Source organism: Pogoniulus pusillus, chromosome 15 (assembly GCF_015220805.1).
Source record: "Pogoniulus pusillus isolate bPogPus1 chromosome 15, bPogPus1.pri, whole genome shotgun sequence".
Lineage (NCBI taxonomy): Eukaryota > Metazoa > Chordata > Aves > Piciformes > Lybiidae > Pogoniulus > Pogoniulus pusillus.
This window is the reverse complement of record NC_087278.1, coordinates 5784394-5797839: the sequence shown is the minus strand read 5'-3', so window position 1 is coordinate 5797839 and position 13446 is coordinate 5784394. Positions and strand designations below refer to the sequence as shown.

The 13446-nt window shown below is 53.3% G+C and overlaps 6 protein-coding genes across 6 annotated transcripts; 2 read left to right on the top strand and 4 right to left on the bottom strand.

Annotated features, from left to right (window-relative positions):
* Nucleotides 1-1433: 1433 nt before the first annotated feature.
* Nucleotides 1434-2123, bottom strand: LOC135181719 (histone H2A-IV-like). Its single transcript, XM_064155045.1, has one exon. It carries the CDS (start codon nt 2030-2032, stop codon nt 1562-1564), a length of 471 nt encoding a protein of 156 aa, XP_064011115.1. The 5' UTR covers nt 2033-2123; the 3' UTR covers nt 1434-1561.
* A 159-nt stretch (nt 2124-2282) lies between these two features.
* On the top strand, nt 2283-2717 carry LOC135181733 (histone H2B 5). The gene has a single exon (XM_064155062.1). The coding sequence runs from the start codon at nt 2283-2285 to the stop codon at nt 2661-2663; it is 381 nt and encodes a 126-aa protein (XP_064011132.1). The 3' UTR covers nt 2664-2717.
* A 2747-nt stretch (nt 2718-5464) lies between these two features.
* On the bottom strand, nt 5465-6072 carry LOC135181720 (histone H3). Its single transcript, XM_064155047.1, has one exon. It carries the CDS (start codon nt 5950-5952, stop codon nt 5542-5544), a length of 411 nt encoding a protein of 136 aa, XP_064011117.1. The 5' UTR covers nt 5953-6072; the 3' UTR covers nt 5465-5541.
* A 1383-nt stretch (nt 6073-7455) lies between these two features.
* LOC135181735 (histone H2B 5) lies at nt 7456-7890 on the bottom strand. The gene has a single exon (XM_064155064.1). The coding sequence runs from the start codon at nt 7888-7890 to the stop codon at nt 7510-7512; it is 381 nt and encodes a 126-aa protein (XP_064011134.1). The 3' UTR covers nt 7456-7509.
* Nucleotides 7891-8193: 303 nt separating this feature from the next.
* Nucleotides 8194-8670, top strand: LOC135181725 (histone H2A-like). Its single transcript, XM_064155052.1, has one exon. The coding sequence runs from the start codon at nt 8222-8224 to the stop codon at nt 8609-8611; it is 390 nt and encodes a 129-aa protein (XP_064011122.1). The 5' UTR covers nt 8194-8221; the 3' UTR covers nt 8612-8670.
* Nucleotides 8671-9194: 524 nt separating this feature from the next.
* Nucleotides 9195-9944, bottom strand: LOC135181715 (histone H1.11L-like). The gene has a single exon (XM_064155041.1). The coding sequence runs from the start codon at nt 9929-9931 to the stop codon at nt 9251-9253; it is 681 nt and encodes a 226-aa protein (XP_064011111.1). The 5' UTR covers nt 9932-9944; the 3' UTR covers nt 9195-9250.
* Between the last annotated feature and the right edge of the window lie 3502 nt (nt 9945-13446).

Genomic DNA, 13446 nt, shown 5'->3' with positions numbered 1-13446 from the left:
GGAGAAGGAACAAAAGGCATGGTTGAGTTCAGGATCCCCAAAAGAAACATTTTACATAATGCACCTTACATATACTTTAAGAGAAGGTGACAAAACAACCCACCAGGAGCATTCCTCCACTTCTAGCTCTTCTCTAAAGACATCTGCTTGCACAGCTCCATGCAGCTCCCCTGCTTTCACAGGTGGAGTGATGCCAGCAGCTATCTTTACACTTAGTTCAGGGCAGTGCTTCAGCTTCTGGGCATCTGTGCTAAACTCTTTCTTTCTTTTGCAGACTCTGCAGCCCAGCGTCCTCTAGGAAAAGTGCAGGAAATGTCACTTTCAGGCCTTGCACTCCAGCAACGCAGAGAGAGGGACCAAATCTCTTCTCCCTCAGATGTGTTTCTCCACCTGTGCTGAGCCACTGTGACCTTGTTTTTGTGAAGTGGCAGCTCATTTCCCTGCCTTCTCTGCAGTAAGTTACAGCTTCTCTGCTATAATCTGATTGCAGGATGTATTTGGGCACAGTGGGTCACTAATAGATGAAGAAGTGAGTCGGAGGAATGAGTTGTCAATAAAGCTGTCGGCTACTAAGGGAGGTGGTAGAGGTACCTAAATGCAGTGAGGGCACTTCTGCAAGCATGTCTTTTCCCAAACCTCAGATCACAGCAATCAATAGCAGAAAGAGGTCCAAAAGGTCGATGTTAAGTGTTGAGATTACGCAAAGAACAGCAAATATGCTTAGCTGCTGGTAGCAAGTTAAGGCAGTGATCCTCTCCTTGGCCACAGTGGGCACCAGTGAGGAGCAGGTGACCCCAAGAACTGCATACCACTAACCAGAAGTTTGAGGCTAGCTGTCTTAGAGGAATCTATGATGACCATCATGCTTTGTCACTCAGTGCCAGGTTAAGCATCACAAAGGGGACATGAAATAAATGAACTATTATTATTCTTGCAAAACTTGCCTGCTGTCTTGCAGACATTGTTTGTTTTGGATTACTATATCTTTTTTCAAGTTAGTAGGCATATGTTGCTGGTTATAATAATGTGTACTTCTCATGCTGGCTGGGAAATGCTCCCTCTGTATTTGAACCCATCGGCTCTTCTAAGAGCCACCCAAATTTTCTTGAAAGTGCTGTAACACTGTGGCAGGTTTCTAGGGAAAGGAAGCTCTGGAGAACTTTTCAAGGAAGGCTGCAGGTGGGTCGGTATAAAACATTTTAGTTCAGAGACAACCAAGGAAGTCTAAGCAACTTTCAAAGCCACGTAAACACCTCGTAGCATAGAGCGGGGCGGTGCTGCCATCTGCAAAACTGCAATGACACCGGGATTGAATAGGGCCGAGCTGCTGCTTCCTGGGTGCCCCGCCCTCAAGACGAGAGCAAGGGGTGGGAGCACAGGGATGTGTTCGGGAGGCTATGCCGGGTTTTTCGAAAGGAAGGCATCTCAGCTGGTGTTTTTACCAAGCGCCGTACGTTTTACTGGTTTTAATTTCACGCTCTTTTCCTGAAATTGTTGGTGGCTCTGAAAAGAGCCTTTGGGTTTCCTTGGAGTAAAAAAATTAGGAGTGGCTGTTCGGCGTTCACTTAGCCTTAGCCTTGTGGCTGTCGGTCTTCTTAGGCAGCAGCACGGCCTGGATGTTGGGCAGCACTCCGCCCTGCGCGATCGTCACCTTGCCCAGCAGCTTGTTGAGCTCCTCGTCGTTGCGGATGGCCAGCTGCAAGTGGCGCGGGATGATGCGAGTCTTCTTGTTGTCGCGGGCCGCGTTGCCTGCCAGCTCCAGGATCTCAGCCGTCAGGTACTCGAGCACGGCCGCCAGGTACACCGGGGCGCCGGCGCCCACTCGCTCTGCGTAGTTGCCTTTGCGCAGCAGGCGGTGGACGCGGCCCACGGGGAACTGCAGCCCGGCCCGCGAAGAGCGCGACTTGGCCTTGGCCCGAGCCTTCCCGCCTTGCTTCCCGCGACCAGACATTGTTAAACGCCAGCAACTACCTGAGTGCCAAGCTACGGAAGTAAAAAGAGCTTCGTGACTCGCTCTTTTATCCCTTCCCATGGAAAGAAATGAATTTCGATAGGCTGACAAAGAGACATTGCGAAAACAGCCAATAGGAAGAGGGATCGAATTCTAACCAATGGCGATGAGAACAGAGAGCGATGACTGTAAACGATAATCTCAGCCAATAGAACGCTGAGTAGGAGTAAAACCTAATTTGCATACAGTCCCTATAAAAGGAGGCAGCTCAGACTGCATCTCCATCCACTCTTGTGGGCTTTCCAGTGCAGGAAGCGAGAGGTTGTTTACCATGCCTGAGCCGGCCAAGTCCGCCCCCGCGCCCAAGAAGGGCTCCAAGAAAGCCGTGACCAAGACCCAGAAGAAGGGCGACAAGAAACGGCGCAAGAGCCGCAAGGAGAGCTACTCCATCTACGTGTACAAGGTGCTGAAGCAGGTGCACCCCGACACGGGCATCTCGTCCAAGGCCATGGGCATCATGAACTCCTTCGTCAACGACATCTTCGAGCGCATCGCCGGCGAAGCCTCTCGCCTGGCGCACTACAACAAGCGCTCTACCATCACGTCGCGGGAGATCCAGACGGCCGTGCGACTGCTGCTGCCCGGCGAGCTGGCCAAGCACGCCGTGTCCGAGGGCACCAAGGCTGTCACCAAGTACACCAGCTCCAAGTAAGCCGGCCCTGCGCTTTTAGACTCGCTCTACCCAAAGGCTCTTTTAAGAGCCACCCACCTTTTCAGTAAAAGAGCTGGCGCTGTGGCGGTTCGCCCGTTGCGGTCCCAAGAGACTTGCTGCGAAGCAATGCTACTGTGAAAACGCTGTCACTTACACGGAAGGGGGAGGGAGGGGAATGTGTGCTAATCACTTCGCCGAAGCCGTATCTTCCCTCCCCCGCTCCCTTGCTCTAAGTCGTGCTGAGAATGCTCTTCGTTCTGTGAAAGGGCTCCAGGAACCGGCTTGCCGTTGTACGTATTAAGGGAGCTGTGCGGGCAGACGGTTAATAAAGAAATTACGTAAGCGCTCTCGTTAAATGCCCGAAACAAAAGTGCTCTGCATAGGCGCCCTTGCTCTCTTTCCCGTGAGGCAGTCCAGCAGACTCGGGCGAGCAGGGGAAGCACACACCCTTCAACGCGCCCGTGCGCTTTTTTCCCAGATCCAGACGGGCATCCCCCCAGCCCAAGCACCGTTTGTATGCTGACGGGTGGCCGAAAGAAACAAACCGGAGCGCCCCACGCCGCTCTCGCCCCCGAACCCCGCAGCCCACGTGTGCCCCCCGCTCGCGCCCGTCCCCTCCCGCGCTCTTCCCCAGCCGCCGTCCCCTTCTCCACCGCCCCGCTGCACCGCGCCCCGTAAATCCAGGGGAGCCGGGAACAGGAGAGCAGGCGGTAGGACCCGGAGCCGCGCAGCTGCTGCCGGGCTTGGTCCGACCTGAGTGGGAACTGCGCGGCCTTCCCCGGCAGGCGAACCCGGCCGCCGAGACATCGACTGCCGGCAGGGCGGTGATTGGTCGCGGAGGCGCTCGCGGCTCCCTGCCCATCCTCGCTTCGCCCGGGCGCGCTCCTCCGAACACAGGCGCGCCTTGAACCGGGAAGCAGCCGTGGTGCGCGAAACGCGGACTGCCGCCCCCCCCCGCATCGGTCCTGCCGCGACCCCGAAATGAACGCGGCTACGGAGTGGGAGGACAAGGCGCGCACTCGCGAGGCTGAGGCTGCCGAGCGAAGCGGCTTCACCCGGAGGTCCCGGTGGCAGGGAGGAGTGTTTTTGCGGGGCAAGACGGGCCGGGAAGGGGAGGCGGCGTGCGCTGTGGGATTCTGCTACATCGGTCACCTACGGTGATTCCTGCCACCTCTCCGGCGCCCAAGCTGCTGTTCTCGGGGGCGGTCCGAGCACTTCTCATTAAACACCGAAGGAGCAGGTGCTCAGGCGCTCTGCAGGGCCGGAAAAGGACAAGCGGCCGAGCCGGGGCAGGCCGTGCGGAGAGCGGGCAAGGGAGGGGAAAGGAAAAGGCAGGCAGGCCGGCCTGGAGGCGGAGGGGGCGGGGCGGGGCCGGGGGAATGCCGAGCTTCCCAGAGGCGAGGCGCGGGCTTTTCGAATGGTCGCGGCGCCCAATAGCAGTCAGTTTCGCGGAGGCGGCCAATCGGCAGGAAGCTGCGGCTATAAATGCCATCGCCGCAGCGCTGCTGCTATATTCCTGTCTCTTGACAAGGTGTTGGAGGTGGTGGCTGCTGAGCTATGGCGCGCACAAAGCAGACCGCGCGTAAGTCCACCGGCGGGAAGGCTCCCCGCAAGCAGCTGGCCACCAAGGCGGCCCGCAAGAGCGCCCCGGCCACGGGCGGTGTCAAGAAGCCGCATCGCTACCGGCCCGGCACCGTGGCTCTCCGCGAGATCCGGCGCTACCAGAAGTCCACCGAGCTGCTGATCCGCAAGCTGCCCTTCCAGCGCCTGGTGCGCGAGATCGCGCAGGACTTCAAGACCGACCTGCGCTTCCAGAGCTCGGCCGTGATGGCTCTGCAGGAGGCGAGCGAGGCTTACCTGGTGGGGCTGTTCGAGGACACCAACCTGTGTGCCATCCACGCCAAGCGTGTCACCATCATGCCCAAGGACATCCAGCTGGCCCGCCGCATCCGCGGAGAGCGTGCCTGAGGCTCCTGCCGCAGCCCTTCTGTTCCGGCATACATCGAGCTACACCATACAGACCCAAAGGCTCTTTTAAGAGCCACTCAACTCACACAAAAAGGGGCTGTAATACTTCCGAATTTCACTTTTAAATGAGTTGCATACGAATAGGCTATTAAGGATAAATTATGTCGTCACATAATAAGAGTTTTGATGTCTTGTGTTACAAGATTTCAGTCTTAAAAAATGACCGGGGTTTTTGGAACAGTTTCTTAGTAATGAAATCCAAAGTTCAATGAAATGTCTAGACCTCGATGGAATGTTAAAGCTGCAAGATTTTATTTTCGGGTATACAAACTAAATGTAGTTGTCCAAGTATTACTAAGAATGAAGCAGCCAGGAAAAACATACACAAAACTCCTCCAAAAGCTGCACTACTGAAGTATTTTGTATAACTTTATGCACCCGGTTAGTTGAGTGACTAATGCTCATTTTTTTCAGACAGAGCTCATCTCAGGGTTTTGTCTACTCCCTCCCTGGCTTTTCCCTCAAAATTCTTAAAAACCTCCGTTGGCAGATATTCCCTGCTCATAATACTTTTCTATATTGGTGTCAATACTACTTTCGATTTTTTTCCTATCTTGCACGCAGCATTCATGAAATGCTCACAGATTAACAAAGCATTGCCGACAAGGTATACTTTTAATTATAGTGTCTGTGTAGAAAGATTGGTAACCTACCATAAGAAGCAATAAAAAAACATTAAAAACAAAAGTACTCTTTTCAAAGAATAAAGACGTACTGATTCCAAACAGCACTCAACTAAAAGTAGCGCAGCAGCTCTTTTTTTGCCTGAGTGAGTGGCTCTTAAAAGAGCCTTTGGGTCTGTATGGTGTAGCTCGATGTATGCCGGAACAGAAGGGCTGCGGCAGGAGCCTCAGGCACGCTCTCCGCGGATGCGGCGGGCCAGCTGGATGTCCTTGGGCATGATGGTGACACGCTTGGCGTGGATGGCACACAGGTTGGTGTCCTCGAACAGCCCCACCAGGTAAGCCTCGCTCGCCTCCTGCAGAGCCATCACGGCCGAGCTCTGGAAGCGCAGGTCGGTCTTGAAGTCCTGCGCGATCTCGCGCACCAGGCGCTGGAAGGGCAGCTTGCGGATCAGCAGCTCGGTGGACTTCTGGTAGCGCCGGATCTCGCGGAGAGCCACGGTGCCGGGCCGGTAGCGATGCGGCTTCTTGACACCGCCCGTGGCCGGGGCGCTCTTGCGGGCCGCCTTGGTGGCCAGCTGCTTGCGGGGAGCCTTCCCGCCGGTGGACTTACGCGCGGTCTGCTTTGTGCGCGCCATAGCTCAGCAGCCACCACCTCCAACACCTTGTCAAGAGACAGGAATATAGCAGCAGCGCTGCGGCGATGGCATTTATAGCCGCAGCTTCCTGCCGATTGGCCGCCTCCGCGAAACTGACTGCTATTGGGCGCCGCGACCATTCGAAAAGCCCGCGCCTCGCCTCTGGGAAGCTCGGCATTCCCCCGGCCCCGCCCCGCCCCCTCCGCCTCCAGGCCGGCCTGCCTGCCTTTTCCTTTCCCCTCCCTTGCCCGCTCTCCGCACGGCCTGCCCCGGCTCGGCCGCTTGTCCTTTTCCGGCCCTGCAGAGCGCCTGAGCACCTGCTCCTTCGGTGTTTAATGAGAAGTGCTCGGACCGCCCCCGAGAACAGCAGCTTGGGCGCCGGAGAGGTGGCAGGAATCACCGTAGGTGACCGATGTAGCAGAATCCCACAGCGCACGCCGCCTCCCCTTCCCGGCCCGTCTTGCCCCGCAAAAACACTCCTCCCTGCCACCGGGACCTCCGGGTGAAGCCGCTTCGCTCGGCAGCCTCAGCCTCGCGAGTGCGCGCCTTGTCCTCCCACTCCGTAGCCGCGTTCATTTCGGGGTCGCGGCAGGACCGATGCGGGGGGGGGCGGCAGTCCGCGTTTCGCGCACCACGGCTGCTTCCCGGTTCAAGGCGCGCCTGTGTTCGGAGGAGCGCGCCCGGGCGAAGCGAGGATGGGCAGGGAGCCGCGAGCGCCTCCGCGACCAATCACCGCCCTGCCGGCAGTCGATGTCTCGGCGGCCGGGTTCGCCTGCCGGGGAAGGCCGCGCAGTTCCCACTCAGGTCGGACCAAGCCCGGCAGCAGCTGCGCGGCTCCGGGTCCTACCGCCTGCTCTCCTGTTCCCGGCTCCCCTGGATTTACGGGGCGCGGTGCAGCGGGGCGGTGGAGAAGGGGACGGCGGCTGGGGAAGAGCGCGGGAGGGGACGGGCGCGAGCGGGGGGCACACGTGGGCTGCGGGGTTCGGGGGCGAGAGCGGCGTGGGGCGCTCCGGTTTGTTTCTTTCGGCCACCCGTCAGCATACAAACGGTGCTTGGGCTGGGGGGATGCCCGTCTGGATCTGGGAAAAAAGCGCACGGGCGCGTTGAAGGGTGTGTGCTTCCCCTGCTCGCCCGAGTCTGCTGGACTGCCTCACGGGAAAGAGAGCAAGGGCGCCTATGCAGAGCACTTTTGTTTCGGGCATTTAACGAGAGCGCTTACGTAATTTCTTTATTAACCGTCTGCCCGCACAGCTCCCTTAATACGTACAACGGCAAGCCGGTTCCTGGAGCCCTTTCACAGAACGAAGAGCATTCTCAGCACGACTTAGAGCAAGGGAGCGGGGGAGGGAAGATACGGCTTCGGCGAAGTGATTAGCACACATTCCCCTCCCTCCCCCTTCCGTGTAAGTGACAGCGTTTTCACAGTAGCATTGCTTCGCAGCAAGTCTCTTGGGACCGCAACGGGCGAACCGCCACAGCGCCAGCTCTTTTACTGAAAAGGTGGGTGGCTCTTAAAAGAGCCTTTGGGTAGAGCGAGTCTAAAAGCGCAGGGCCGGCTTACTTGGAGCTGGTGTACTTGGTGACAGCCTTGGTGCCCTCGGACACGGCGTGCTTGGCCAGCTCGCCGGGCAGCAGCAGTCGCACGGCCGTCTGGATCTCCCGCGACGTGATGGTAGAGCGCTTGTTGTAGTGCGCCAGGCGAGAGGCTTCGCCGGCGATGCGCTCGAAGATGTCGTTGACGAAGGAGTTCATGATGCCCATGGCCTTGGACGAGATGCCCGTGTCGGGGTGCACCTGCTTCAGCACCTTGTACACGTAGATGGAGTAGCTCTCCTTGCGGCTCTTGCGCCGTTTCTTGTCGCCCTTCTTCTGGGTCTTGGTCACGGCTTTCTTGGAGCCCTTCTTGGGCGCAGGGGCGGACTTGGCCGGCTCAGGCATGGCAGCACCAGCAGCTCCGCTCAGTATAAAGACACGAGCGAAAAAAGATAACGAATACTGCCACTGTTACCTGTCTCTGCTTTTATATTAGCGCTTATCTACGCAGCGGCTCGTTAGTGCCGCGTCCCCATTGGTTGGGAGCTTTCCTGCCGGGCGACACGCAGATCCGACCTCTGCCATTGGACATCTCTCGATCCGCGCTCCTATTGGCTGCTAAGGTTACTCCCTTCCGTAGCCTATCAGAGCAGCCGATGTCGCTCCACTCCCGTACTATATAAGCTTCGGGTGCGGCTTGGGAATGAGTGTTTTTCTTGTTTGCTGACTTGCGGCGATGTCTGGTCGCGGGAAGCAAGGCGGGAAGGCTCGGGCCAAGGCCAAGTCGCGCTCTTCGCGGGCCGGGCTGCAGTTCCCCGTGGGCCGCGTCCACCGCCTGCTGCGCAAAGGCAACTACGCAGAGCGAGTGGGCGCCGGCGCCCCGGTGTACCTGGCGGCCGTGCTCGAGTACCTGACGGCTGAGATCCTGGAGCTGGCAGGCAACGCGGCCCGCGACAACAAGAAGACTCGCATCATCCCGCGCCACTTGCAGCTGGCCATCCGCAACGACGAGGAGCTCAACAAGCTGCTGGGCAAGGTGACGATCGCGCAGGGCGGAGTGCTGCCCAACATCCAGGCCGTGCTGCTGCCTAAGAAGACCGACAGCCACAAGGCTAAAACCAAGTAAACACTGAAGAAACAGCATAATTATTTCCAGACAACCCCAAAGGCTCTTTTCAGAGCCACCCACAAAGTCGTTTAAAGAGCTGAGTTGCTTAAATCGTGCTTTTAAGTGTTTGAGAAAGAAGTATATTCATTCAGATTTGCATAGAATTATTTCGGCTTTCAAATACTGTGTTAGAAGTTTTTAATGTATTTTGCATGCTTTTAATTTTTTTAGTGTTGTGTACACTGGCGTTTCTACACTGGCTTTTCTACCCTGTGTCCTCAATGCTCGTTCGTCCCTGCTTCACAATAACCGCTTGCGGGCAAGCGCTAACCTTCTCCGCCCCTACTTGCTGCTGCTCCAGCTAGGCTAAAGGAAGTGTTAAGAAATGCCCGCGCTCAAAAGGGTTGCACGATCTACCCAGCAGAGTTGAGGCAACGATTAAAGCATGAAAGACCGCTTAAGTGCCGTAGGTGCTCCAAATCAGTGTGCAGCCAGCTTCTAAAAGAGACAGGCTCAAGTACTACAGAAGTTATCATTTCTACTCTGCAGTAAAAATATGAAGGAAAACAAACTTTTTTCAGCACTTTTTGAGAAAAATTGGGTGGCTCTTAAAAGAGCCGTTGGGTTGAGGTACGCAGACAATTTTTCTGCTGGAGCTTACTTCTTCTTGGCTGCTGCCTTCTTTGCCTTGGTCGCTTTGGGCTTAGCCACCTTGGGCTTCGTTGCTTTGGCTTTCACTGCCTTCGCCTTGGCCGGACTCTTTGCTGCCACCTTTTTGGGTTTTGCAGCTTTAGTCACCTTCTTGGGGCTCTTGGCTGCCTTCTTGGTTGCCGCCGCTGCCGGCTTCTTAGCCTTTTTGGGGCTCTTCTTTGCTGTCACTGCCTTCTTCAGCTTCTTAGCAGCACTGGCAGGCTTTCTAGCCGCTGGCTTCTTAGGCTTGGCTGCAGCTACCCGCTTTTTCGGTTTCTCCTTCACCTCTCCAGGCTTTTTGCTAAGGCGAAAAGAGCCAGAAGCACCGGTGCCCTTGGTCTGCACCAGGGTGCCTTTGCCGACCAGGCTCTTAAGCCCTTGCTTAATGCGGCTGTTGTTCTTCTCCACATCGTAGCCATCAGCAGCTAACGCCTTTTTCAGAGCGGCGAGAGAGAGGCCCTTGCGCTCTTTAGAAGAAGCCACAGCTTTAGTGATCAGCTCGGTGACGCTAGGGCCCGCGGGCTTACGCGCTTTAGAACTGCCCACCGCCTTCTTCGGCTTCTTGGCGGTAGCCTTAGCAGCCGGAGCCGGGGGGGGCACGGCCGCCGGAGCTGCTTCAGCAGCTGGGGCTGGAGCGGTCTCAGACATGACGCCGGCCAATAACCAGAGCAAGGTCTGAAGCTACGCCGCGGCGCCTCTTTTTATAGTAGGGCGGCGGGCCCTGATTGGTGCATTGCCGAGCCCGCACCGCCCTGCTCTCTGCTGCCGGGCTTGTGTTTCTTCCTTCTCAAAAAAGTCTGGTTTTCCTCAGAAAAACCTATTCGCAACACCTTTTTTCTTCGCATTTTTGCTGAGGAATTGAGATTTATTTTTTCTTTTAGCGTTCCTTTTAGCTGAGAGTCAAATTGGGTTCCTGCCAGTCCACTAAGCCTTCTGCTTGGGCGCTGCACGCAGAGCCAGAAGGAGAGATTTTTATTTTTCCTTTTGAATTAAAACATTATTTCTGACAGCACTGCCGCACCGGCAGCGAATTCGTGTCCCTAGGACGTTTTTTCGGCAAAGTAGTCCAAAATGAAGGGAATCAAGCAACACTTTTTAAATGTAAATTCGCTTTGAAAAGAAGAAAGTAACACAAAGTAGCTCCTCAGCTCTCTACCTGGCTTACGAAATGTTTGCTGTAACATGGCTTCATTTCTTAAAATTAATGACACTTTTGGACATAGTGACTTATTTAGCTCTACTCCCAGCTAATATAAAGCAAAACAAAGACAATTTTCGCAGGAAATGTTAACGAGGTTAACAGCTGCACACTGTGATAATCCTTCAACCTCTAGCAAAGGACCTCCCCATGATAAAAGTTTTTTTTTGTATTCCCAGGTAGATAAGTAGTCTCTTGAAATAAGAACCCTGTGACAGGAGGTGTAGTAGATATTAGACAGATGACTTAGTTATCACAAAAAGGATTCATAGATACAGCTTTCATAATTCTTCTTTAAATTATCTCATTGTAAAAGTTTTCTGAATTTAAAAAGTGTTTTCCTTTAGTTCAGAGCCAGAGAGAAATATTTCCTTGATCATTCCAGACTGCATTAGTTTTGATAACTTCCAAGCTCTTATTTTAAGAGATAATTCCAAGAATCAATTAAGGCAAATGAATCAAACAGTTGAATTATAAAGATTCTTATTTAATATTTAGTCTTTAAATGTGATATAAATATAATACAAATTGAAATGTTGCTGTGCTAGATGCATGTATATGTCTATATTAATGGCTCAATAAAAAACCTGATGTTGTCTGTAGGGAATGTAAATACAGGTAGAGAGAAAACAGCAGTCATCTGTCTTCCTTTCATCTTAACTCATGCCTTTAATAAGCTTGAAGGGTCACAGCATACACAAAATCTGATGTGTCTGGAAAGTGTGTGCACAAACTGGAAAACAGAAGGATATATAGAACAGAAACTCTGGGTATCATTAGTTTCATAGAATGGTTTGGGTTGGAAAGGACCTTAAATATCATCTAGTTCTTGATACCTTGCCATGGGCATGGACACTTTCCACTAATCCAAGTTGTTCAAGGTGCTATCCATCCTGGCTAGAACACTTTAAGAGAGGGGGTATCCACAACTTTCCTGGTCAACATGTTCAAGGAACTCACATTTTCCTATTTCTAACTGTTCAGGAAGATGTTCAAGACCTTTGAAGGGAACACATGAAACCACACATTTCAGTGCCACCATGACATTTCCTTTGCTCCTGTACACTTTGTGCATATTATCTAGGCTCTCCCACTACAGTGTGTCTGGACTGCTCTTACCTTGGGGAACAGCTCCTTCTGAATGCTGGTTACTCTGGGGTAAGTGATGCTGCTTCTTCTCTTTGGCAGTCCACAATCCCTATTAAGGGTGCTGCAGCACATGGTCAAGTTTTCCCTTGCATTTCAAAATGGTGAGAACAAAATTTTAGTGTTGATTTCTGCCTGGCAGTGTGGGTCTGTTTTTTGTCAGGGTGAAATAATAAGTGACAAACATGTCATAATTTATATACCATGTTGTCAAACTGAACTGTCCTGGATTGTCTACAGGTTGTAGGCATCATGGGCAGACACTGAGTGGATGAGACACTTCCTAGTTGCCTGGTTCCCTGGCTAAGAATACCTGTGAAGCAAATACTACAAGACTGGGAAGAGTGCAATCATATGTACTACTTATGGATGTAGAAAATGTCCAAGGTACTCTTCCTGGTTGTAGGCTATGATAAATGAGCAGCAAAGCAGTGCACATCTTAGAAAGCTGAGACATTGGACATGATTATTAATGGTTTCTTCATAGACATTTTGAAGTTAGGAAGATCTGTAGGTTTACAGATTTATATTGAGCCCCTCTCCTGGATGTCATAGTGGGATTTTTGCTTCCAGGAGCCACTTTGGTTGTTTGCTACAGTCCCCAGCTGCTGTTTCCTCCTTCCAAAATACAAAAGGAAGCAAAACAAATCAAAACCAACCAACCAAACACACAGAAACACAAACCAAAGCAAACAAAAAAAGTGTTCTAGGCCTATACAGATTCTTCTGGGAGCTTTCCCTACAAGGTTGCTCCTGCATGCACTTCCTCATCCAAAGAACCAGTGAAATTCATTCACTGAACAAGCTCACCAAAATCAGCAGGATGTTCCTGTGACACCCCTAATTTTTGATGATTCCTTCTCCTCTTAATCTGTTGCATGAGTACCCTGCCTGCTCCACCTGTTAGCAAGACCTCCACAGAGGAAAGTGTGGAGCCACCACCAACATGCATTTCCCTACAGAATGCTGCCAAATATTACTTGGACATACAGGCACCTGAGGTAGGTGATCAATGTGGCTCAGTTTTGATTGACAAGTTTCCCAGGGTGTCTCTCTCTCCTCAGGATATCACATGTTTCTATCACTATGTGGCCTTTGCCACTAGGTCCTTCTTTTATCCACCTCTTTATTGTCTAACTACACATGGACAACTGAAGGTAGTGAGGGTGGTAACTATTCTCTCTTTGGTTGAAGAAAGAGATGGCACCCTTCGATTGTTGTGGCTGGACACACAGTGGCACTGAGTGCACCCTCAGCAAGTTTGCTGACAGAACGAAGCTGTGTGGTGCAGCAGACATGCTGGAGGGCAGGGATGCCATCCAAAGGGACCTGGACAGGCTGGAGAGGTGGGCACAAGCCAACCTCATGAGGTTCAACAAAACCAAGTGCAAGGTCCTGCATCTGGATCGAGGCAATCCCAAGCACAAATACAGGCTGGGCAGTGACTGTCTGGAGAGCCGCCCTGAGGAGAGAGACTTGGGAGTGCTGCTGCATGAAAAGCTCAACATGAGCCAGCACTGTGCACTTGCAGCCCAGAAAGCCAACCAGATCCTGGGCTGCATCAGGAGAAGTGTGGCCAGCAGATTGAGGGAGGTGATTCTCCCCCTCTACTCCACTCTAGTGAGACCCCACCTGGAGTACTGCATCCAGTTCTGGAGCCTACGTTACAAGAAGGATGTGGAGATGTTGGAGCTTGTCCAGAGAAGGGCCACTGGGATGCTCAGAGGGCTAGAGCAGCTCTGCTATGAGGACAGACTGAAAGAATTGGGGTTGTTCTGTCTGGAGAAGAGGAGGCTTCTAGGTGACATTATTTTGGCCT

What these genes read in the sequence shown, in the direction of transcription:
- LOC135181725 (XM_064155052.1), top strand. Translation starts at nt 8,222, where the DNA reads ATGTCTGGTCGCGGGAAGCAAGGCGGGAAGGCTCGGGCCAAGGCCAAG.
- LOC135181715 (XM_064155041.1), bottom strand. Translation starts at nt 9,931, where the DNA reads ATGTCTGAGACCGCTCCAGCCCCAGCTGCTGAAGCAGCTCCGGCGGCC.
- LOC135181733 (XM_064155062.1), top strand. Translation starts at nt 2,283, where the DNA reads ATGCCTGAGCCGGCCAAGTCCGCCCCCGCGCCCAAGAAGGGCTCCAAG.
- LOC135181720 (XM_064155047.1), bottom strand. Translation starts at nt 5,952, where the DNA reads ATGGCGCGCACAAAGCAGACCGCGCGTAAGTCCACCGGCGGGAAGGCT.
- LOC135181735 (XM_064155064.1), bottom strand. Translation starts at nt 7,890, where the DNA reads ATGCCTGAGCCGGCCAAGTCCGCCCCTGCGCCCAAGAAGGGCTCCAAG.
- LOC135181719 (XM_064155045.1), bottom strand. Translation starts at nt 2,032, where the DNA reads ATGGGAAGGGATAAAAGAGCGAGTCACGAAGCTCTTTTTACTTCCGTA.